Here is a 26,242-nt window from a genome sequence, read left to right on the forward strand (position 1 = left end):
ATGTAACAAGATCAAACACATCTTAAGTGCCCCATACCATCCCGCCTCTAATGGGGAAGCGGAAAGAGCGGTTCGAACCTTTAAACAAGCAATGAAAACTGTTAGAAAGGAGCCAGGAACACTAAATCAGAAGATAGCCTCTTTTCTTTTGAGTTACCGAACCACACCCCACACGGCTACTGGATATACCCCAGCTGAACTGCTAATGGGTAGGCGTATACGCACTAGACTAGATGTGCTACACCCTGACATGGCAAAGAAGGTTGCAAGGCCACAAAAAGGGCTTTGCAGTACAACACCAAAAAGACATTTTAGTGTTGGAGATCCAGTTTTAGTTCAAGATTACCGATCTAATACTAAGGAATCCTGGAGTCAAGGCGTTGTTCTGACCAAGCTAGGCCCAGTAACCTATCAAGTCCAAGTGGGAGAGTTCATTTGGAAACGCCACATTGACCAACTTAAAGAATTTACAGAAAATGTGTGGCCACCCAGGAGAGAAGAGTTCCCGGAGACGTTGGGAAACTCTTTGTCACCTGTACCTCAAAGGGATGTCAACCCATCTGTACCACAGGGGTATGTAAACTCACCAACACAACAGCTGCCAGTACCCCAAAGAGATAGAGCTCTGCCAATCCCACCTATACCAGTCCAACCTGAAGCGAAAGGGCAGACCCTCCAAGAAACCCCCTCAGAGGTGATATCAACAAGAGATGCAGCAGGGAAACCAAGTCCTAAACCACCTTCATCAGGTCGACGTTACCCACTACGAGCGAGGAAACCACCTCAGCGTTTGATCACAGAGTCATAGGAACATTTGACATTATGATTTAATTTGTTTATATTATTGGAACAGTTGTTGATTGTTTAGAACATTGACTTTCATAAGGAAGGAAGGAGTGTTATGTAGTTTGGGCTACCTGTGGTGGTCACGTGATTGCGGTGTGTGACCACATGGCGGGGAGCAACGTATGTAAAACGTTTTAGTTATAATAAAATAAGTTGGATAACACCACGATTACCGTTGAACCCTTAAACATAACAAACTTTATTTCATCAAGAGGGTAACACACCCGGGGGGGGGGGGGGGGGGGGGTACTCCCCTATATTTGCTATACGGGTATGTGCCGCCCTATAGGGTATGGTTTTTCGGCTTTTGGGTCTGAGGTAGGGTATCATTTTTTGACATTTTGTCTGGGATAGGGTGTCATTTTAGTCTGGGATAGGGTTAACGATTTGGTCGTTTTTGTCTGGCGAATACGCTACGCTTTCTGCCGACACAAAAACAATAAAAACGTTAGTAAATATTGATTGCAATCGATTGTAAAACCGTATTTTCCGTCTTTTAGTCTGGGATAGGGTGTACAATTCTTAGTTTTAGTCTGGGGTAGGGTATGTAAAATCAAAATTTTAGGTCTGGGATAGGGTCAGGGTTTTGAGGTCCTGGCGGCACACCCCTACCCAAGTTGGGGTGGTAGTACCCCCCCCCCCCCCCCGGGGTAACACACGACAGTTATACTCTTTAACAAAATAATTTTGATAACCCAGTGGCCCTAAACCTTCTTTACCATCTCCACTTATTTCATTGTTTAGCTTTTCCTTAATTTAACTAAGGATAAATCGAATTCCGAGCTACGAACAAATCAGTAGTCATGTCAAGTATTTAGTGAAATTTGGGCACTTATAGTTCAACAAGGTTTGATTCTCACGTTCAACTAGTGAAACATTTGGAATTCGCCACTTTAGAAATGAGCGGTAACCTGGGTCGAGTTTAGGCACGCCAAGGCGCTTGGGATCGTTACAAGGGACACCTGCATACAAACAAACATGGCAGAGTGCGCAAAAAATATATATAACACATAAAAATTGAAATAACTGTCACTGAGAATGATATACCTGGCGCAAAGCTCCTCAAAAGTGTTGAAGATTGTATCTCTGTACCCTGTAACAATCCCAAGCGTCATTGCGTGCCTTAACTCGACCCAGGCTACTACTCGTTTTTAAAGTGGCGAATGGTTTGCTTTGGCACGGGATCTTGACGAGATATTAATCGAGCAATTATTTTTTTCAACACGTTACGTCTAAGAGCAAATTAAAGCTAGTTAAAATACACCGATCAGGAATCAAAATAAAAACTTTAAAATGAGGAGTCAATAGACCAGTTTCGAATTCCAAATTACCGCTGTCTTCCTTGATTACAGACTCATTTGCACAGGGTTAGCCTCGTATCAGTGTTTAAATATTCACAAATACCAACGGTAAAGTAAAGAATGCACAACTTCAACAATACAAACACTTTGAAACTCGACGGACCTTGACTTGAACACGTGAATATTCTGCACAAACTCGAGGCTAACCCTGTGCAAATGAGTCTGTAATCAAGAAACACAGCGGTAATTTGGAATTCGAAACGGGTCTATTGAGAGAAAATCACAAGTGATCAGCTATCGCATTCGCTCCGATACGAACGAGAAGTTTATAAAGTTGATTAACTGTCAAGTGCGCTCCGTACTCTTTTAAAATAGCCATGGAATGGTTTGAAGTTTTGGCTTCGAAAAACTGGATATCAATGGGAGTTGCTCCCAGTTCTTGTGCAAGGGGTTTCCACTTCTCTGTCACTAAAATAAAGGAAAAGAATACGAAATAATGAAGCAGTAACTTTATAGTGCAGTTTTCGTACGACTATGAAAAGCTCAGTACGGCGTATGACTGTGAAAAATTCACGGCACGAGCACGGCCATGACACGGCAAGGGATACGCCAGGCCAATCACATTGCACGAGAATTTACTCTCAATCCAATCAAATACCCGGAACACGGCATAAACACGGCGCGGACACGGTCACGCCAAGGTCACGGCAATGCCAGACCAATCATATTACGCGTGAAAAAATCAGCCAATTAAAATTTTAGAAAGCGTCACGGTCACGGCACCTCTTGCTTACGGCACTGAGCTTTCACAGTCATACGAAAACTGCACTATATGTTCATCTTACAGTTAAGGATTATACTTGATTACCAATCAAAGCACGCAAGCTACCCACGAGGAATTAAGACAAAAGGAAAAAGAGAAAGAAAGTACGCAGTACTGTTTCAGGTATTTTTGCTAAAGATTACCTGAAAGGTGGCGAGTTAATCTACTCTTTCTATCGAGCTCCAAGTCCTTTACTAAAGTATTGCCATCAGACACAGGACCTGGAGAACATGTTATAAAAACCGATAAAATTAATGAAAAATAAATAAGATACGACACCCTGTGTTGTGGAATTCCATCGATTGAATTCAGTTCAAACGCCCTGATGGTCACGTGATTATGAAAAAAGGGTGGGTGATTATCTTGGGCTTTCTTTGTTTCTCATTTAGTATAGCCTTTTCAAAAAGGATGAATGAATAGGAATTTGGGGTGTTGCGGAGGGTGGAAGTGAACCGGAAAAAAACCCTCGAATCAAGGGAGAAAACCCAGCAGCTCTACTCACCTTTGATATCCAGTGGAGAAATCTAACCCGAGACCCCAGAGGGAGAAGCGAGTACCGTTGACTCCAACCCAAAGGGTTAAGTAATATGTAAATATTGATGATGGTGCTACTTGACAAACATTATGTTACACAAATATCGATAACTGATAGTACAGTATGTCAATAAAACAAAGAATTTGATGCCTATTACACCTATTTTCAAAATTACGCGACCAGCGCTGCTCACGACTCGTCTCGTTTTCTGTGTTTTCGCTGCCGTCAATCAAATATGAAAACGGCTTGCTCTTGCAAAATCCTTCCTTGGTAAGTTCTGAAACGAAGCAAACTTGTCTTTCTTTCTGTAATATTCAAACGGTTGAAACTTTGAGATCATTTTAAGGCTTTTTTGAATGAAAGCTAATCGTGCGAAGTTTGATTGACGGCAGCCAAAACACAAGAAATACCTTTTAAGTGCCAACTACACAGGTCGCGTAGTTTTGAAGATAGGTGTAAACAGAGCGTAGCACTTTTAGTGCAAGTTAGTGCAACCAATCAACTCCAGGCTTACCGGTCATGCCCTCAGGTAGTACCATTCTTAGAGCATCTACAATATCTGTTCTACCAAGTTCCTTAAGCATGCGACAGAATATGCGGCACTGCTTCATGACGTCTGGAGGAGGGTCTCCTTGATTTACTGATCTCATCACATTCAAAATGCTGGGTAATTTATCGGCTACTTCTTCGGCACTAATCGTTAGTAGCCTCTCTTCCGGGCCGAAGGATGAGATAATATGGGTTATCTGGTTTTCTGAATGTAGAAAAGACACATTAAACGACCGCTGTTGCTGCTGTTAAAACTTTTTCTGCTGTTACTGCTGTTTCTTCTAGCATCAATGCTTCTGCTTCTGCTTCTGCTTCTGCTTCTGCTTCTGCTCCTGCTTCTTCTACTTCTACTGTTACTGCTACTACTGCTGATGCTGGTGTTTGTGCTGCTACTGCTACTACTGCTGATGATGGTGCTACTGCTACTGCTACTGCTACCACTGCTGCTGCTACTGATTCTGCTTTTTCTACTGCTACTACTGTCCTTTATGCTACTATTATTGCTGCTGCTGCTGCTACTGTTTCACATTCTGCTTCTGTTTCTTCTACTACTGCTGCTACTTCTTCTGTTCCTTCTACTGCTACTGTTGCTGCTTCTGTCCCTTTTACTACTACTCCTGTCGCTGTTATTCCTCCTTTTCCTTGTACTGCTACTGCTGCTGCTATTTTTCCTACTGCTCCCTTCTTCTTTGTAATCTTTTATTGTATATACCTTGTCCTTCATCGCTGTCCTCTTCATTATATGATTGCTGCAGCGACAAACTTGCAAAATCATCTGAAAAATCAACAAGAGGTGTCAAAACAATATATTCAACCTAGTATTCACTCGCTACTTTGACTATATATAAAATATAAATATATCTCCATAAATGATTAAGTTTATTTAAAGAAAATATGGTTACTACACAATTTGAGTATATAAAACGCGCGCGCGTGCGTCTGTACAGTGATATAAACAGGCCTGGCGCTGCAGAGCACGAGAGAAGCAAGCTTAGAAAAACGAGGCGTACCCAATTGTTTCCCTTGCTTTTCGAGCGCTCTACAGCTCCCAAAGAGTTTATATCACAATACAGAGAAATAGATAGAAAAGCAGCCGTTTTATATTGCTTTTATAAAATACTTTTAAAGAATTTTGTGCGAGCGTGTCTCTGTCTTCTGATACGAACACGGCAGGCAGGCAATCAGCGTGCGCGTTATATATTCCCAAATATTTGAAAAATTAGGTATAATTTATCAAGTACGTAACCTTTATTATTCTAAATTATACAGTGGCGGATGGCTGCGGGCCGGGGTGTAAGAACCCTTTGTTAATCCGAGGATATTATTTAAGCGCAAACACAAAGTGCTAATTTAAATTGAACTTTAGAATTTGTTCGCTTAATTATCCTATAGTAAACTGGTTGATTATTTGTTAAATAGTTGTGTGTTTTCTTTGTCTTTAGAGATCAAGGGTTGACGCTCGCTGTTTAAAAATCCTAGATTTGTTGTTGTTGTAAATTTGTTGCATTAGATATTTTTCTCTTATTCTCTCTATTTCATTACACACACCGAACACATAATTTATTACTACTATACTAGATTTGTTGTTGTCGCTCTCTCGGCTAAAAATGCAATCCTCAATAACGTCTGATGTGCACTAGATAGGACGAACAATTATTATCTGTACGGCTTCCTTAGTCTGAGTCTAACCTGATTAAACACATCCACAGTTATTGCTTATTCTTACTTTTCATAAATAAGGCGAAATGCATGCTTTGACACGCTTCACTTCATGTGGCAGTACATACCTTCTATACAAGCAAGTTCCCTCATAAATCTAAGGAGTTCCAGACGGTAGTTCTGTTATTAATAAAATTCAAATTCATCTTAAAGCATTTAAACTGGAGACAAGAGGGAGAGAAAAGGGGAGTCGAAGAGCGTTGAGGGGACGAGCTAAGAAAAAGCAGAGACGACGACAGAAGAGGAGAGTAGAGGCGAGGTTAGACGAGGCAAGGCAGGGTTGAGGTGAGGCAAGGCAAGATGATGTGAGGCAAGATGAGGCAAGATGAGACGAGGTGAGGCAAGATGAGACGAGGTGAGGCAAGATGAGATGAGACGAGGTGAGGTGAGGCAAGATGATGCGAGGTGATCTGAGGTGAGGCAAGATGAGGCGAGGCAAGGTAAGATGACGAGAGGTGAGGTGAGGCAAGATGAGACAATGCAATGTGAGGTGAGGTAAACCGAGTTCAAGTGAGGTGAGATGAAGCAAGCTGGCGAGAAGACAAGACAAGAATGGACGGAGAAAAGTAAACACAGGAGAAGACAAGACAAGAGGAGAGGATAAGGGACGTTAATAAAGGAGAGGAGAGGAGAGAAGATAATAGGAGACGAGATAAAGCGAGATGAGATGAGACATTTTTACCTCTGTTGTTATGTTTTCCTGAACATCTAGCTTACAAATGAGGTCATTTTCAGCAAACTCATTGTTGGGGTAGAACGAAACTAGGAGGACTGCATTGTCAACATCAGCCTGAATTGTTTCTTGTTTTCTTTCGATACTTAATTCTCTTATGTAAGATTCGTTGTATAGAAATCTGAGGTGAAAGTAAACACAGGAGAATTAGTGAGTGAGTGGGTGAGTGATCATGGTGGACGGATGTGAAGGGGGGTTGGAGAGTGAGAAAGCGAGGAAGGGAGTGTGGGAGGTATAGGAAGAGGGTGGGTAAGTTAGTGTGTGGACACGGACAAAATGGACAAGGGGCTTGAATATGTGTCATGGGTTGATGAGTCAAAAAGGGGGGTGAATACGTAAGAGGTGAGTTGGTGAGTGGTCATGGTTGGGTGGGTGAGTGAGAAAGTGAGTAAGGAATAGATAGATAGTAGGTGAGTGATCATGGCAACCCGATTAGCTCAGTTGGTAAGAGCGTCGGTCTGTTGTGCGGGAGGTCGTGGTTCAAGCCTCGGCCGGACCAACACTCAGTGTCTTAAAATAACTGAGGAGAAGGTGCTGCCTTTGTAATTATATCTGCAAATGGTAAGACCTTCAAGTCTTCTCGGACACGGCCCTGTCTGTCTTCACTATATAACCCTGTATAAGGCGGACGTAAAAGATCCGTGACAACCATATTCAGTGCCCGTGCTAAAACTCTACAGGGTCCACTGTAATTGGCTATGCTGTTGTGGGGTCCCTGCCCTCATGGGGAAAAGCTAATTAAATTATGGGTGGGCGAGAACGCAAGAGTGGAAAAAGGTAGGAAGTAGATAGGTGAGTGGTCCTGGGTTGGTAAGATAGTGAGTAAGTGGATGGGCAGTTACACTGTGGGTGGATGGGTGAGAAAGTGAATAACTGAGAGAGTTGGTTATCACCAACAAGGGAGAGGAATAGAGGAAGGGAGAGGGTAAGAATTAGGGTTTTTTTTTTGTAAAAGAAAGAAAACTGATACAAGCAAATGGAGTGAAAAGACAGCAAAGAAAAAATTTGAAAAAAGCTTCATTATTTACAGAAGTAACAAACAATTATTAGGAATGCAAAAAACTTTACAATCTCTTTCAACTTGCTGACTTACTGCAAGAAAATATCCTGGTCTTCCCGGCGTGCCTGATATTTTCCGTCCAGCTTTACGAACGCATTGTCATTGGGTCTCATTTTCTTTCTTGCAGTAGTACAAGCCAGTATTCCGTAACCTTTATCTGGAATGGAAAAGTCGGGAAGCTTAATGTTTTAATGGCATCACTGCCTATGAGGGGCTCCACACACACACACACACCTATCATTACATATAACACCTAACTCACAAGTTTTTTGATGTGTTGTTCTCTCCTATGCTACAAGGTTTTTCTCCGGGTTATGCGGTTTTCCTCAACATGTCAACAAGTTAGTCGAGTGTTGTATGTTGTAAATATAGAATGTAGTGGTAGTGCATGTTGAGCAAACCTCACGAAAGAGACCCGTACGTTGAGTGATGGCTGTAAACATAAAACTTCATACTATATGACTGATATATGTGCCAAAATATCATACTCTTTCTTGCAGCTGAATAATCTTACGGCAGGAGTATTTAGTCTCCTGAGAAGGTAGGGATGCCTATTTGTCACTCCTCTCTCTATATGGGTGTACCTTTTGAAGAAAATCAGATACAAGCAGTCCATTATTTTATACCTCTCATTTTTATTATTCTTTCGTCGTCGTGATTTGCCACACATAACAAGGTTATTTTGGGCGCAAGACTTGACTGATACTTCTGTTTGAATGCCGCAAAACAGACAGCTTGTGGACTTTGACACAAATATCGGAATAGTTCGATAAAATTACAGGGAACTGCGAGAAGCCATGGCCATAAACTACGATACAACCAAAAATAGTCACAGTTATTGGCGGCCTGAGCTGGTTTTAAATTTAGTTTTGTTTGGTTTGAGTTTGGAATGTGGATGGATATGTTTTAGTTTTCAGAGAATAAGTTGGGTTAAGTTAGGATTTCTAAGGGTTTGGATTTTGCCTGACTTGGATAATGTACGATTGCTTTGAGTTGTGTTAAGGGATAAGGACATGAAAAGGGATAGGGATAGGGATAGTGATAGGGAAGAGAAGGGATGGGGGATTGGGGATAGATTTTTCAAGTTACTAAGGGTTGAGGGTTTACTTGTATGCAACTATAGCATTAGTTTGAGGCCATTACATTCCTGGGAACTAAATATGAAGGGAGAAATGAAGAGCAGGACTTAAAGTTTAGCCAAACCACAAAAGTACCCCAGTATACGTACCCTGAAAAATGTTGCACATGAAGTTCTATGTAGTGTTGCTGCTCCACACAAATAACATGATCAGTTTGGTCTGTAATGTTCGTCCACTGGTTTTGTTTCAAACACATCAGGTTTATCTGTCCAACAGGGTATTTTGAAGGGCATGGGTGCGGTATTCTTACCAACACGTAATTACGAAAGTTGATGCCTTCAAACCCATTGACGAAAACTATTGGGCAGGGGTAGCCATTAGTGGTGATCTCCTTGGGTATCATTAGTACCTGTCAAAAAAAAAAATCAGATATTACACACTTTTTCTTAAAAGATGAAAGGCGGTACTTCGGCAATATGAAGTAAGGACCACTTTCAGAGACACTATATCCCGCGTTATAGACCATCTTTACAACCAGAAGAGTCGTCTACGTATCTTCTAAAGCTTTTCCTGTCATTGCTTTAATGCAAAATCTTGAGCACTTGGCTGGTTGGCGGGAAAACGTCATTCCTCTAGTCCTTCCTTTTCCTTTCCTAAAGTACCTGACGTTAAATTTGCGCTATGTTGATGTGGTGCAAATAAATCTTGGACACTTGAAATTAGCGAGAACAAATCATACCCGTAGCCTTCCTCGGCCTAAGTAACTAAAGTTACACTTGACATTGCACGTCCTTGATGTGGTGTGAAATCTCAGACACTTGAGTATCGAGAGAATTTGAAGGTAAAATCAAATAAATGCTTGATTTATTTTACCTGCAGACTACCATTGACATTCCTTGTCACAGCTCCTTCAGGAAACTGTAGTATGATATCTTCACAGACAGAAGATCTCAACAAACCTCCTTTTGGCGTTAATTCAAATTGATCTGTAATCAGCCTGCTCACCACTGCAAGGACAGTCAGTTTGGTAATCTTCGCTCGTATGTAGTCTATCGATTGGGTCGCCGTACTTTTGCATTCTGCATGGAAACAAAGTTTGTAGTCATCAGTGCTATTCAAAAGGTTGCCTTGAGCGATCGAGATGATCAGTTGGTTGAGTATCGGACTTTCGTGCGGGAGGTTGTGGTCCCGGCTGGACCAACACTCAGGGTCTTAAAATAACTGAGGAGAATTAGAAAGTACTATCTTCGTAATTACATCTGCAAATGGTTAGACTTTCAAGTGGCTCGAATAGCCACTTTAAATGGCGGTCCCGTCTTCAGCATATACCAACTTGTGTACAGAGTAACTTATTTTATATGAATAATTCAATAAAAACAAACAAACAGAAACTTTTAGCAAAACTTTTAGGCCACACTTCGTTGCCTTTTTAGTATTGATAGGAATGGCACTTACTTTCATTTTTTAAATTTCCTCATGGAAATTGTAGCAAAACGATTGCCTGCAGATGCCGTTTTGCTGCTGACTCCATATTCCGAGATTCAGAGGTGAATATCGTACAAATTCACCTCCAATTAACCAATGAGCACGCGCGTTCTTAGGAAGTACGCAAGTTGGTGTATGCTAAGTATGAATGTATTTGGTTGTATGCTTGGTTTAATGGATGGATGAATGAGTGTTGTATAGGTAGATAGACAGGGTTGGATGTGTGGGTGAACATGTATGAATGTATGTGATTGAATAACTTATTCAAAGGTGGAAAACTAGTGAAAACTAGTGTAAACTGCGTCGGTGTTTTCAGTAAAACAGTTGATAGATAGATAATTTGTAACACCGTATGGTTTACTCCGATGAAGGACTAACGTCCGAAACGTCAGTTTCATTTTTACATACCATACGGTGTTACAAATTATCTATCTATCAACTGTTTATGTGATTGAATGGTTGGTTTAATGGACGGATGAATGAGTGTTGTATAGGTAGATAGACAGGGTTTGATAGATATATGGCTGTATGACTTATGCCATTCATTACCTTCTAATTCTTCCCAGACGAGCTGTTCTTGATTAAATGCTTTCACGATCGTTTCATACCCATACTCTCGTCCTGGCCCAGAATGCAGCAGTGTCGCAACAATAGGTTGTTGAAGGCGAAGACTTTGTGGCCTCAGTTCCACAATATGACTGACAACAGTTTCCATTTCCCCAGCAGGGGAGGACAAAAATTGTTTAGACCTTGCTTTGCACGTTATATTTGTCTGTTGACTTACAGTATTGGGTGGTATATGAAGGAAAAGTCCAAGGTTCAAAAATTCACAAAAAACTCCATTCTCATCGCTGTTGGAAGAAAAGAAAAATTATTCTAAACAAGAAAACAGATTTTATAATTGGTACATAAAGTTAAGAAATTCGACGGGGGGGGGGGGGGGGGGGGGGGGGGGGGGGAGGGGGGGGGGGTTGGCTATAAACTTACAGGGGCTTGAACCACTCTTTAAGGTGGAAGTCAACACGTGATATGTTCCAAATTACCCTTGAATTGTGGATTAGATGTAGCATCAAATATGTTAGTATAACGTCGATACTGACGCTTTTATTTGTTATTTTTAACTTGTTTTATTGTTGTTATTTCGAATTCTTGCCGGCTTGTTTGTGGGGTGTTTAAAATTGAAGGAATTATTCCTGTCGTTTATTGTTGATGGTTTATATGGCTGTCTGTTATTTTATCTCTGATTTTTTATTTATTTATTTAATTTATTTTTATTCTTTTATGGCCATGTTTTAGTTTTCTTTTCTTATTTCTTTGTGAATCTTGTTTGTTCTTCGTTATCGTTGTTTTCGATGCTTTTGTTTCGTAAAATGAATGGTCAATGATGACGGTGCTAGGACTGATTTCAAGGTTATGGCTATCACCTATAGCGTCCTTATTTAGATATTACATTACTCTATATACACCTATTTCAGAAATCGTTGTCGCACCAAAAGCCTCAAGCAACAAGTCAAGACCGCAGAGAACGCCGGTACTTTTAGCTGTAATTAGTTTATTCATGGTGTATTTTCATTTATTGACTTCACAAATTGCTCCAAGCAAGGCTGCTTCAGATGATAATTAGTGGAGAGCTATAGCCACTTGCATGAACCATGAATAAATGAATTATAATTAAAAGTACCGACGTTCTCTGGAGCCTTGGCTTGTTACTTGAGGCTCTTGGTGCGACAACGATCTTCGAAATAGGTGTATATTCTATCATTCTTAAAACTCCAAAGAGGGTGGACCCGCCCTTTCTGGTTTTGTCAGAATGTTTACCTCCGTAACAACCTTAGGTCTATTGATAGCCAGTACAAATAGAATAGATATGAGTGTGAAAGACTACAGAACCAGGCATATCCATTGTACCCTTGGCACTGATGAGCCATCACAGACCGTGAATTTCTCATCAATGAAAATACTCGGACACAGATATATGAGTTCTATTTGTCTCTAATATTTACATTGTAATAACTGCTTCTTTGGGTCCAGTCAACGAGGAAGATCTTTCAAGTGCTACCGCTGAAAAAGAGAGATTGCAAAATATATCATGATTCTTGAAGTTGTGACATTGATTCAAATTTGTATTTAATCAAAAGTAATTGCAATCGTTCATGTTCCTATTCTAGAGATAGAACCGACTATGCTGATACACGCGCAACAGAGACGCGCGGAGTATCGGAGAGAGACCGGCAAGCATTGTCTGTGCGCGCGCCGTTTTTCCTTTTATTCATGACAAAGGTGGGTCCATGTGCTCATGAGCTTGGAATTCTACTAGGATTTTCGAAAAGATTGTAAAGGGGTACCACAATCATTTATGTGATCACTGACAAGTTATTTTACCTTTAACAGGAACGCCTGGAGCTGGTGCCATCGCAGCTCCTCCTTGAGCTGCTGCCATCGCAGCTCCTCCTTGAGCTGTTTTTATTTCCTGAGAAAAAAAATTAATATCAACATTAACATCGTCATCAACATCGTCGTCAACTTCATCAACGTTGTCGTCTTTATCAACGTCGTGTCCAATCCTCATTTTTATTATCATTATTAACGTCGTCATGATCAGCTCTCCTTCATCTTCATCGTCTTTATCATCAACGTGGTCATCAACATTGTCGTCAACTTCATCAACGTTGTCTTTATCAACGTCGTGTCCAATCCTCATTTTTATTATCATTATTAACGTCGTCATGATCAACTCCCCATTATCTTTATCATCAACGGTGCCATGATCAACTCTTCATCATCGTCATCATCAGTGTCATCCTCATCATGCATTATCCTCATCAAAGCTGTCATTATCAACTCGTCATCGTGTCTTCATCAACTTGTCATCGTTTATATAATCAAATCTTCTGTCATAAAGTACTTACCGCAGAACGCCAAGTCCGTTTTACGGCATTAGCTTGTTCTTCGAGTTGATCGAGTTCCTACAAACAATCAATCAATAAATCTAAACAGACACACAGTAATAGGGCGTAACTTTCAAAACTTTAACGTTCAATACAGAGCTCTCAATGAAAAGAGGGTAAAAAAACACACACTCGTTTGCCTCATTGATGAGCAACTTCTTTAGATAAATTATAGGAGCTCATAACTGAGGAAAATAACTACTTTTCCACGAAGGTTACTAACATGTTTTGTTTCTGCACATTTTTTATACTTCAAAACTTCAATATGAAATTTCTCGAAAATGCTCATACAGATTTTCTTCAAATTTTCTGAACTTTGAGCAAATTACTTATTCTCCAATATTTCAAAAGCAATTAAGAAACGTTAGGTCAAAAAATGGAGAAAATAGACAATAAAGTAAACGCACCAACGCTTAACAGCGATCTTATATCAATTCCGATTTCAGTAAAAACATGCTTATTCAAAAATTTCATCTTTCCCTTGAAACTTCTAAAAATAATTTTGAGATTTGCATTGTTTGCGTCCGCGTATTTGCGATTTGAAGTTGAATGGTAGCGCGCGGATAAAACCCTATGGAGCCACCTTAAGTATAATCCAGGTCTCTTTGTGTACAATTTGATAACTTACAGAAAGGAGCTCCGAGTAGAACATCATCAGGTTGACTAGTAGATCATCGAGTTCTTCCCAATCCTGTAAAATACGTGTTTGTTAACATCGATCTGCTATGCCAATGGACTAATATGTGTTGCTTAATTCACTACTAGGCAAAACAAAGTTACACTCGTTCTCGCCAAAGACTCGCTCGAAATTGTACGATTTGCCTTTGTAAGAGAGTGAGTTTGGTGGACGTCAATCAAAGTGTTTTCAAGACATTGATGGTAAAAGGAATATCAAGGACACATTCCTATGGAATGTGATTGAAACGTCTTGAGTGAGTGTTGGCTCTTTTTCAGTATTCTTTGACAATAAATTACGAAAATTAGACAATCCCTTCTATAACATTGTACTATAAATTACCATTCGTGAAGTTGCAATCCTTGGGTCTTCAATCTCTTCAATTTTCTAATTAAAAAAGAAAACAAATGACCCTATATTTAATTTCGTAAAGCACAAGAGAAAACCAAAATGCATTTGTACTCGCAAACACTGGGAGATGAACGCTGGGAATGACTGCTGTCTTCAAATCCCAGACTTAGAACAACCTCACACGCGGGAGAAAGGGCGTCAAACGATTGTTAGCTAACGGTATTTTATATTTGAAATCCGTGCGCAAGCCATCATTCTTACTGATGAAGGACATTGGTAAATGGTCGAAACGTTTACTTAACAATAATAATTAATCAGAGACAAACGAATATCATTGATATTAATAAATGATTTAATGCACTTGAAATCAGACCCACCTTGAGTAATCTACCAAACGTTTCTTCACTAGATTGATTTACTTTTTGCACACCCTATCAATCGATACATTGAGCGAGATAAAGAAGAATAATAAAAATGAATAAAAAAATATAGAAACGTTACTTGTATTATTTTAACAACAGCAAGGTCGATTCAGCTATTTCAAAAACGGTTGGCGAAGATTCTATTGCATGTTGCTTACTAAGCTAAGAACACTTTATATTTATATGTAAATAATGTCAGCACAGAAGAAAATATGCCAGACAAAGTTTAGGAAAATGTCATATCCCGGACAATGATTAGGAAAGTTCATATTGTTGTGTAATTCGGGCGTGGCATGCAACTTGCAGAAAAACCTTCATCAGCCTTTCCAAATAGCTTTATACCGTCTTTAGCACTGTGTCACCAAAGGGAATAACATATTTTTTTTCTTATTCGATCCCGTAATAGTATAATATTCTCTCTATATATAATAATATAATAACTTATTCAGTGTTTATTCAGTGCTGTCAAATGGTTTCTTGGGTGGGCATATGGCAGTGCGTTCAGAACAACAGACAAACATGACTATACGAGATGTCAGTAAATATTTAAAATCATTGGCAGGATCACTATGAGCATACAAAGTTTCATAGTTCATGATTTTAAAAAAATGTAAAATTAAGGATGAATAAAAAGGTAGACTTACTCGGTTTGATCGGACTTTGAGGTGGCGTACCGGTGATTGGATATGAATTTGCGAATTTGGGTATTTTGTTTTGATAAGCAATTATCTCGCGCGTGTTGATTGTTTCAAATTTTATCAGCAATCCCGTACAATGAATAGCATGGCTGGCTTATCTATTCTGATGGTCGTGGGGCAATTATCTCTTTGATCGCAAACGATCACTGAAGATGTGATTCCATATGATCGCTGCGATAGCTGAAAAACGTTTTTTGGCGGGTTTTTTTTTCGTGGTGAACATAAATGGAAACCAGGATACATCATTTTCCCCCATTTCGTCTCTGCTATTTTCTACCAGATGTACTTACTTCTAAAAAATGTGCCTTGGCTTTTCTTACATTTCTTTCCATCTCTTGTTTCTTAACCTACGTTCGAGCACAGAGGACATAAAGCCAAATTATGATTCAGGAATGTAACATGTCTGCGCGTGACTATACATAGATGCGCATCTGGCGTTATCTAGCTACACTTTAGCTTTGCAAACCCTTTAACAAAAGAAGCTTCGCCTCTGAAAAGTTTGAAGGAACATGGATTGAACTATTGTCGAATATTTCATTCGAACTCCACCATTTCATTGCAAGAGCTATACGCAGCCTAATTTTGCTATGATGTTCATTGACACGTCATGACCTCTGCGGGGTTTCTGTTCTTGATGGCTACAACTTATTCAGGTGCAAGCATGTTGCTAGTCATAACATATGGGACACATCTGCCGGTATTTTTCCTCCAACGGGTAGGAACGAAGGCGAGGAGCTCTGGGTACGAGAATTTATTTTCATTTGGAATTGTTTTTTGTTTGTTTGTGAGTGTGACACAAGCATAAGCGTAACGACCTCAGCATCTAGGCTTAAACTTTCTAAAATGTATATCGTTATATATGTACTTGTGTGATAGTACATTTTGTCTACTTACATGAGAAATTGGAAGAGGGTTGAGGGCTTGTATTTCATTCTCAACTGCTACCATTTTCTTAATTGAAAAAACAGCAACACACGTTTAAGACTTAAGTTAGATTTAGTTTCCGAAACGTGTAAGTCATGGCTTTTTTTAAAATTATGTTCTTGTGAAATATTTTATTATAAATTACAGCACCCAGGCCAATGCAATAGTAGCCCTTGGGTCATATTGCCGTTATGCAACAAAATGTTTCATTCGAGTTTGTTTGTTTGCAAGCAAGGATAGGTGGGTGGGTGGTGGGGTAGGTGATTTGTTGGGTGGACGATTGTATGTATGGGTGGATGGGTGTTTAGTTGGATGGTTTGTTGGATGAATGGATGGATTCAAGGGTGGATATATAGACCTATGGGTAGGTGGGTAGATTTTTGGGTAAAAGGTTTGAGGATAAATGGACGGTCGTAGGGCTGGACGGATGGATGGATGAATAGATAAATTACTATATACGAGATCGTAAAGGTTTTTGTAGGTTGGATTCATATTATGAAACTCAAATTGACTCATCAACCTTTAAAATAAAAAATATAATATATATATATATACGAGATGTTAGTAAATATCACTGGTAGGACCATGATCATACAAAGTTTGATACTTCATATCTTTTTTCAATATAAAATATCAGGTCAATAAGAAACTTACTCGATTCAACCGAGCCTTGGCGTCTTCAATTTGTCCTTCAATAGTGTTCCTTTCCTTAAAAAAAACACACAAATCAAATAGATCATTTCTCAAGCTACAAAACAACAGGTCAAAGACATCGAAGGTACAGAAGTGTCTAGGAACTTTTGAATCGGATATTTAATAAATAGTAAAGCATCGTATCTTACACGTAATAGTCGTTCTCTGTTGGTCTCCCTCTTTGCTCCAGTTGGTCGAGTTCTCGATTCCTAGAAAAATAAAAAAAATATTTGTGAGTGACAATTGAGTCATCTGTATGTGCCTTGACAATAGTGCACACCACAATCCCTGGAAAAAGTGCTACAATTTATAGGTCAAATCCAACTAGTTTTCTTTCATCCATGCTGCATTCTGATTGGATGAGCTACTACTAGGCTACGAGTAATATCCTACTAGAAGCGAAAAGTGATGATGATTTATGAATATATATAATCGAAGGCGCTTTACATTGAGAAGTGAATGACAAGTGCCGTCTTTGAAAACCAAAACATTAAATTAAACTTTCAAAACTTAAACTTGTTTTTTGCCATCTATATATTTGACTGACTCGTTAGATTTGACTTAAACAATTAGCTCTTTCGCCCTCGATCATGGCCTACGAGTCAATAGCCCATTCATTTTTGAGGACTAATTGCTAATTAGTAATACGGTGTGCAGAAGCCTTTGCTTTTTCATTATTTGAATAGAGGCATTTAGCACCAAGTTCTTTTTTTCATAGGTTTAGAGTGCATAGTATTAATTTAGTAATCCGTTAAAAAAGGAGTTACAAAATTGAAAAAGACTAAGAACATTATCTTGAGGGAGATTTTAAACTAAAAAGATTTTAATCCTCTAATAATCTCTAAAATCTCTGTCCAAAATTTTTGATTGACGGTCGTTGAAATGCTAGTCGGCGAACAACTCATCAAACTTTGCGGGTCGCATTTCAACGTTAATGGTAGTAACAAGTAAGTTTGTTTAAAGGGTCAAATAAAATCACTCGTTCGCCTTCGCGTGCCTTCTATCTAACTTAAATTTTAAGCAACTTTTTGCTTACACCAGAAGTTCCAGTGCCTGGAATTGTCCCCCTTGGTTCTCCAGGTATCTGCCCTGTTCCTATGACCTCTCTTCCTGGCCGCATTATCTCCCATGGTCTTCCAGTACCAGGTATCTGCCCTGCTTCTGCACTACTTGTCACCTCTTTTCCTGGCATTCTCTTCCATGGTCTTCCAGTACCAGGTATCTGCCCTGCCTCTGCACTCCTTGTCATCTCTTTTCCTGGCATTGTCTCCCATGGTCTTCCAGTACCAGGTGTCTGCCTTGCTTCTGCACTCCTTGTCACCTCTCTTCCTGGCATTGTTTCCCATGGTCTTCCAGTACCAGGTATCTGCCCTGTTCCACTACTCCTTGCTGGTGCAAGACCTTGGATGGTTTCCACAGGCCGTCCAAATGGTGACGGTGGCTCTCTTGTTCTTGACTGTCTTTCCCAAGGCTGTCCTGTATCTCTTGGCAACACTCCTACATCTCGTCCGAGATGTTCCCTTCCAGCCTGAAGAAAGCACATTAGCAAAAATTTTTATAATCTTAATATGAACGTCTTAAGGCTGATTCACACTAGTGTCGTAAGTGCCTGCAGCATTGGACTCGTTTTCTGCGCCAAATGGCCTGGGGATGAGCTCTGTCATTGGTCAAAGCTTCCGATTCCGATTCTTTGGTTCACACTTGACCATAAGTATCATATTCGGAATCGGAGTCGTCAGAAAAAGAAAACCTTTGATTCTTCCGATTCCGATTCCGTCGCCCTTCTGCTTCCGATTCCAACTCCGATTATTGGATCACACTAGATCATAAGCTCCTCTTACAACTCCGCTTCTGATTCCACTTCCGATTCCGTCGCTAGTGCGAACCAGCCTTTACGGAGGAAAGGGGAGAGAGTATGGAAAGGGTTCACCCTCTAAAAATGAGACGCAAGAATGAAGAGAAGGAAAATTAACATAGAAAAGTATGAATTTGGTTAAACTCTGATACAATTTCTGGGCTCATCTAGTCAGGGCACGGCTAGCTCAAAGATCAATCCCTGAAACAACCTCTGTGCTGATCAAAGCCAGCGCATGGCTAACCGGCACAGATTGAACCCTGAAACAACCCCTGGGCTGATCTAAAGCTGATGTTACACGGGACGATTCGGCAACGATTTTTCGCGATACGCCGTTGCGCGAAAAACTGATGCCGCGTAACATGCCATCTACAACGATTTTCAGATTCAGCAACAAGTTGCAAGTTTTTGATTTAGCTTCACAAAACTCGCAACGCTGAATGGCGAATTTTATGCCAGCTGATTCGTGTAACAGCTTCAACGCATACCCAACATGCAGTTCAATGCTCTCAAGGAAGTGAAGCGATGTCAACAAACAAGATGGCGGCTTTAAAATCGCTAAGAAAATTTCCGTGTAACATGTTGATTTTCGAACGAACGTTGCGCGAAAAGTTGACTCGTGTAACATGTATTAAAAATCGACGAGTCGCATCCCATGCAGCATCAGCTTAAGTCAGAAAACGGCTAATAGCTCACAGATCGAGCACTGAAACTGCCTCTGAGCTCAGTGGTCAAAGTCTGAGCACGGCCAACTCACAGATCGAACCATGAAGCAACTTCGAATTGGACTTCAGCTAGTTAGGTTTTGTGGATGGAATCAAAACCGAAACCCATAGGTGAGAGGCAAGTGGAGCTACCACGCCACTATGCCAATTTTGACCCCTTATAAAAGGAAAACTATATATAGGAAGAAACTTACGTATGGAACAGCAGGTCTCTCTCTGTTTCTCTCTGTTTCACTGGGCTGCACCTGTTCGTCCTGAAATAAAACATTGTCCTCAAATATTAGTAAAATAAATACGAATCTGGCTTTCAGACAGACCGACAGACAGACAGACATACCTACAGACAGGAAGACATACAGACGGACATACAGACATACAGACAGCAGATAAAGAATTGAAGCAGAGAACCCATAGGTGAGGGGCGAGTGAACTACTGCTACTGATCACCCTTGATTAATGGTTCAGGTCCTTACTATTGCCCCGTTCACTTCGAGTGTAAAACATAGTTAAAAGTGGTGTAACTAAACGGGTTTAGAAGATTATTAACAAGCGCAACGCAACCTTTGACGCGTAACGACTTGCCTTTATGTTGCTAACAACCATAACGACTTTTTGGTGTGAATGGGGTATACGTTATGATCAGTATTTTACTTACATCGCCAGGCTCACGAACGCTATGTCTAGTTTCCTCTGCACCCATTTTCTATCCCAAAACATAAAAAATAGAATCATTAGTATTTATAACAAAATAAAAAACATAGAATAAAAGCTGCAAATTTGGCGTAAAAAACCGTCTATGTTCCGTACGATCCAGCCAACCGAAGTCCAGTCCATTCCATCTATGTACGGTTCCTGATTTTCCAAAATTAAAAAACACTCAACTTTCGGGTATTTAGAAGAGGAAAACAAGTTTTAGAAGTTGGGCATGTTTTTGCTACACATTAAGATTATCCATGGCCTTTCTGTGGCAGCCCAGTCATAAAATATTTTTGTTTTTTACATGGTTGACTGTGGCAGACCAGTCGTAGAATACCTTTGTTGTTTTTTGTTTTTGTTTTTTTGTAGTGTCCTCGCGAAATGTTCATTCTTGGATTTGAATGACGTGTTCATAGATAAATGGCTTATAGATTGGCCTAGCAGCTGAGGATGTAGTCCGGGCTTTAGAAGTAATATAATTAGAAGATATAACTAGCTAAAAACTAGTGTGTAATATAATTGAGCGGTAAAAGAAGATTTCTAGGATTGTAATTCAGATATTTATTAGTATTAATACAGCTACTCAGTCTGCAGTATTCTGGCTTCAATCGCGTGGATTAGTAGAGCCTAAATGAGAATGCGGCTTTCAGTTTTTAGGCATGAAATGAATATATCGTTAAATACTACTTACTTTGGCCGTAAGTACTTTTCGCTTAGTTTTGAATCCTTTTACTAACCGAGTTTCATTCCACTTCACTGTTTTGGATATTCAAAAAATATATATATTCAATAATGGAGAGATCGAGAACTTCAGAACAGTTAGCGAAAAACAAATAACCATTTCAACACATTTCTAAACGAATTTAGAGTACCTGAAATAAATATATTTATGTCGTCAACGAGTCTTAGTCAGGTCAAAGTCAGGTCAAGAATCTTGTGTATTTCAAGAGAGAGCATATTGAAATTTAGTGACGTCAGTAACGCAACGTTGTTTTCTGTCTACAAAACCGCATCAGTAGTATTCGGAAGTTCTAAAAAATATGCACCTAAAATGCTCCAATAGTACCCCCTCCTCTAAAATAGCGGTACACAACAAAGATTAGGTGTTAAATAAGCTCCAGCATACCAGCACATTGGGCAACCCAGTGCACGCTTCAAGAGCGTCTTGTTTTACTCTAAGCTATCTATTATCAGTTGGACATCTTGATAGTAGCCCGAGTGAACGCACCGACCAAAGTGCGTCTAGTTAACTTTAGACTTCAGACTTGTATAAATGCAGGCTAATTAAAAAATCCTTTGTCGGTCGCATGAGAGTAATAGCAAATATCGTCACGCAGGTCACGACAAGACAAGTCACGCGAAACGTAAGTAATAAAAATGTTTGCCAGCTGAACAATTTTTTTTGAACGCTTGGTCTAACATACTATGCTAATTCTTTATGTTTCATAATCTAAAATCAAAATACAAGCGTAATCAAAAGTTTGAGTAAGTTTACTATGTAGCTACATTTAAAAAATAAACTAGAAAATGACCAATCATAGCGCGCGACACTATTCTTCGTTTGCAATAGACGTCATAGCCGCCATGTTGGAAGAATTTGACAAAAGATTTTTCAATGAATTCTTTTGTTATATCTTCCAACATGGCGGACATCCCTTTTGTTATTGTGCTCTCTTGGGATCGATTGCAAACCAAGAATAATTCAAGTCTAAAATTTTACTAAACTTCCTTTTTAAAACATTATAGATTGCAAACAATATAACCGTGAAACTTTAGTAATACTAAATAGCACAATTTCATGTAAATTCCATTGTTTTCTATTGTTTAATTAGCACTATTTTATACTATTTAGTAATTAGTGTTTTACGGATTAATTGTTTGCACTCTATAAGCATTATATTAAAATATGGATCAAAACACAATTTGTTTCTATCACGCGAACACGATAGACAATCAGATCTAAAAAACTCGTTTTTATAAGGTATATTTGATTCCTCTAGTATGTTATGCTTACGTAACGTGCATTTCTCGAGAATTTCTTTTATGAAGAGGAATAGTGTTAAAAATAATCTGAGAAGTAGCGCTTATTGTATAGACAAATCGACCTCATGACTTTTCGAATTGTGATGTTCAGCTTTTTCACACAAACCAAAGTATTTACTTGACTTTATCCAAAGAGTAAAACTATTCAATCAGTAATAATCATAACATAGACGTCTGAAGCATAATTCATGAAGTCAGAACATAAAACAATTATAATATGAGGTCGACTTTGTATATATTACTGAGAGACTAAGATAGTATTACTGGAGATGGAAGTGGAATAAACTGTCTTATAGAAAATCATCAAGCTACTTGACTAATGCTAAATGACGCTCTTATCTTAAGACTTTGCAGATATATCTAAATTATATAAACAAGAAAAGATTTGACGATGAAAAAACAAAGAATTAGATAATGCTCACCTGTCATGGCGTCTTGGCTTACTTCCTAGAAACATCACCACAGGTCACCCATAAAATGAAATTCAAAATTCACTTACCACAGGGAACCCAGGTAGGGGTCAAATGTTTTTAAGTTATTCTGTTTGCTCGTAAGTGATAGGAACTATTCCCTATTTCTTTTTCCTTTGCATGTCTGCCTGTCAGACAGTCAGTGGGCTGCTAATTTATCATGAAGTACTTCAACTTTTCTTTTTTTCTTTCTTTTTTTCTCTCTCTCTCTCTTTCTTTTCTTTGCCTTCTTCTTTGTTAAAGGGCTTTGAGGAGAGGGGAGAGATCGAAAGAGAGAGAGGGGGGGAGTTGTTTCTCTTATCTCTCTCTCTTCTCTTCTTTCTCTCTTTTCTTTCTTTCTTTTTTCTTTCTTTCTCTCTTTCTTTCTTTCTTTCTTTCTTTCTTCCTTTCTTTTTTTCTTTCTTTCTTTCTTTCTCTCTCTCTCTCTCTTCTCTCTCTCTCTCTTTCTTCCTTCCTTCCTTCCTTCCTAACTTGTCAGTGGTTATTTTCTGGTCTTTTTTTGGTCTCAGTTATAGATAAATGCTAAATATGAAACAAACTGGAGATTGTTGCTTTTATGATATCACTTTAATTATTTTGCGAGCTTATGTAGCTTCCAATTACAGTGTGCCTAATACAAATGTATATTCTACTGGTTTCTTTACTGCAGCTTGAATGCACCAAAGATATTTGACACTCTTGCAACGTAAATCCTGAGACTGTCGTGTGCCTGCAACCATATCTTGTCACCCTTTTCGAGTTAGTACGAAGCCATTACAGGTGCAGTACCACCATCAGCAGGGACAGACAAAGCACCATCAAGACGTGAAACCTTGATGTAAAACCGACTTCGAGAGCTGTGGATCCTCAGTTGAGCATGAATGTAATACACGCCTTTCTCAGGGACAGTTATGTAGCCATTTCTGTAATCCATGCCACCAGATGCGTGACCATTGTTCTCAAGTGTTGGCTCGCCAAAGATATCGATATTTTTCCAGTGAAACTTGCCTTACATGCATCAGGCAATGTATCAGTGGTTCAAAAATAGCCAATCAGTAGCAACGGTTAGCGTGTAGCGGTTGCCTTGGAAACAATTTCACGTTTTTGATTCATATCTAGTCAGAGGGGAGGGGTTGGGGGGGGGGAGGGGGGGGGGCTTGGGGCGGGGGAGGGGGAGCACACTCGAGACAAATTTAAAATTCCAAATCTTTATTTGATATTGTATCAGTCAAATGTGATATTATTTTTCCAAGGCATTTTTATTCTTACAGGAGCGGGCACGAATGGGCACCAAGTAAAACTCCCTAGCACCATCACTGCATATGTATTCAGCTATTGCAAAAAACGTTGGCGAGAAAAGATTTCTTGCATGTTACCTATCAAGAATGAAACTGTATTAAATGCGCAGGCAAAGTTTGGAAAATTCCATATTAAATCAAAGAGTTCCTTGTTGGTTGTTGTTGAATTCATAATAGTTTGTTTTATCAACCATAAATTTAATAAATGTTAAATAAATGTTTAATAAATATGATCCGAGCTTTCCATATTGTTGAGAGCTTAATCGCTGATTGAATCATATTGCCCATAGTGCATCTCGGGCTTTGTATGCAAAGTGAAACAAAATCTTCACCAAAAACTTTATCGAAGAAGACGTAGTTCATCCTTGTTTGCCTTTTTTTGGCCACTTAGTTCAGATTTTTTTTGACAATTTTTGACACATACCTGATCCTCCTTTGAAATGTCGATAACGGTGTTCGTTCTTTGCCTGCAAGTTGATCGACTTGGTACACTGCAGAAAAAGAGTAACAACAAAGGAAAGTCGTGCACAATGTATTTTAGTTGGACATTTTATCTCATTCTATTAAAAATGCAGCCAATCAAAATGCCGAAAAGCCAGTGTCGTATATTTGCCGGTATTCTACGATTTCTAGATTTACGTTCACGGCAAACGTGAAACGTCAGTTGACCAGTAAAAAATCTTTTAAATGACTGAAAAAGAATCGCAAAAAAGTCCAAGTAGTAGAAAAACAAAAGAGTATTTGCACTTGGTGAGAAGGTTTGTAAAAGGTAAAGTTAAATACAGGAAAACTATGAAAACGTGGTCACGTTTGCCGTTTGCGGGGAGAAAAAAAGTCCATCTAAAACTCTCTATTCTACGATTTCTTCCCATCAGGCGTACGGGTTTCTTGACTAAATGCTACTTGTCATTTTTATTTTCTTAGTACTAACGTAACTTGACTGAAGGCTCGAACGTATAGTAGAAAAAGGTGAGTTGTGGGATTATCATATTCAAGAGTGTTCCACGTGAAAACAAGGAAAACCACACAGGGCAATATATCGTTGACAAATATTTACATAACGCGCCAATTTCCAAGTGTAAATAAAGACTTTTTCTTATTTCGCAATACAAATATGGGCCTAAATAATACCAATCGATAGATATTTCGGGCATTAATATCTGGAGGCTACGACGTTGGACTTGATAAAAATACTGTAAATGCATGAATACGTCATATCCAATACCATAACTGGGAGCCATTGTAGTAACACAAGTGACTACGGAAAGGAATACTGAGGGTGGGCTTCGCCAGTTTAGATTGCTAACAAGTTAGTTACTAAATGCTTAGCTGTCCATTGAGCTCCTGGAAATGGCGCTATATAAATTCATCATCCCTTTATCCCTCTCTTTTATTTCAAAGTCAAATATGAAACTTACCGTTGCACAACCGTAGTGTTGGTGGCCGTCTGTACGACGCGATGCACACTACGAAAAAAGAATCAATTAAAAAAAGGGCAAAAAGGGAGGGAAGAGGGAGAGAAAAGGGAACAAAGGAACAAAGGCAGGAAGTAGGGAAGACAGAAAGCAAAAAAATAAGTAAATAAAGCTGAGAAAAAGGATAAATGGAAGGAAAAAAAGAAAGGAATAAAAAATTATAAAGCTATGAAGGATTGAATCGACGGGCTGAAGGAAGGAAAAAAGGTAGGAAAGCAATGTAAAACAAACGAAAAAAATGACATTCGCAACAACAACAACAACAACAACAACAAAAAAAAAAAAAAAAAACCAAACAAAAAACAAAAAACAAAAAAAATCATTAACTATCTAGCTTTGTATAGGATTAGAGCTGATAGCTTTGGGGCGATCGTGTTCTTACCCTTTACTTGCTCCACACCATATTCAATTGAATATTCACAAACACACAACTTAAATTATAAAATACATACGCACCTCCATAGCAAATAGAGAGAGCACAGCAAAAACTCTGAGGCCCAGAGAATTTATGTCGAATGTTCAATTCCTTAAGCAATCACAACTCTGTTAAAACTGTAATTTTTTAAACGATTAAGTAGTTGCAAGGCAGTGCATACGGGAGATATGACAAATAAAGGCAAGCAAACTGAACAAGAAACGAAGGAAGGAAGGAAGGAAGGAAGGAAGGAAGGAGGGAACAAAGAAAGAAAGAAATTAAGGCGGAAGTAGGAACGAAGAGAAAAAACGAATGCACCGGTAAATATGCACCTACTAAACTTGATAGTAAAAATACGTACCTTTTCTATATCAGTACGCGCCTACACTCTTTACTGGTACAATGTTGGGCTCTGATGTTAACTTATATATCATCATCTTAACA

General features: G+C 39.2%; 1 protein-coding gene and 1 long non-coding RNA gene across 4 annotated transcripts; both read right to left on the minus strand.

Moving 5' to 3' along the window:
• Nucleotides 1-809: 809 nt before the first annotated feature.
• Nucleotides 810-22,616, minus strand: LOC116293163 (uncharacterized). 3 transcript variants are annotated; one of them, XM_089028834.1, is made up of 25 exons: nt 22,583-22,616; nt 20,078-20,129; nt 19,617-19,676; nt 17,879-18,370; nt 16,992-17,051; nt 16,804-16,857; nt 16,120-16,176; nt 15,516-15,572; nt 14,483-14,536; nt 14,097-14,141; nt 13,707-13,769; nt 13,040-13,096; nt 12,513-12,600; nt 12,134-12,191; nt 10,680-10,981; nt 9,519-9,724; nt 8,795-9,054; nt 8,193-8,374; nt 7,600-7,723; nt 6,456-6,627; nt 5,842-5,893; nt 4,767-4,829; nt 4,020-4,259; nt 3,114-3,191; nt 810-2,615 (listed from the first exon to the last, which is right to left on the minus strand). In XM_089028834.1, the coding sequence occupies exons 2-25, from the start codon at nt 20,120-20,122 to the stop codon at nt 2,428-2,430; spliced, it is 3,057 nt and encodes a 1,018-aa protein (XP_088884960.1). In that variant the 5' UTR covers nt 20,123-20,129; nt 22,583-22,616; the 3' UTR covers nt 810-2,427. The 3 variants fall into 3 exon arrangements, with proteins under 3 accessions (XP_088884960.1, XP_088884961.1, XP_088884962.1); XM_089028835.1 differs by having other exon boundaries at nt 20,078-20,125; nt 22,584-22,611; XM_089028836.1 differs by lacking the exon at nt 3,114-3,191.
• Nucleotides 22,617-23,850: 1,234 nt separating this feature from the next.
• Nucleotides 23,851-26,242, minus strand: LOC148911837 (uncharacterized). The gene is made up of 5 exons (XR_016119536.1): nt 26,160-26,242; nt 25,840-25,935; nt 25,327-25,374; nt 24,333-24,399; nt 23,851-23,986 (listed from the first exon to the last, which is right to left on the minus strand). It is a non-coding gene; the product is annotated as an uncharacterized LOC148911837 (long non-coding RNA).

The sequence above is a fragment of the Actinia tenebrosa genome, unplaced genomic scaffold (assembly GCF_029948245.1).
Source record: "Actinia tenebrosa isolate PJP-AT-01 unplaced genomic scaffold, QUT_ActTen_1.0 PGA_scaffold13__45_contigs__length_12533684, whole genome shotgun sequence".
NCBI classification, from domain to species: domain Eukaryota; kingdom Metazoa; phylum Cnidaria; class Anthozoa; order Actiniaria; family Actiniidae; genus Actinia; species Actinia tenebrosa.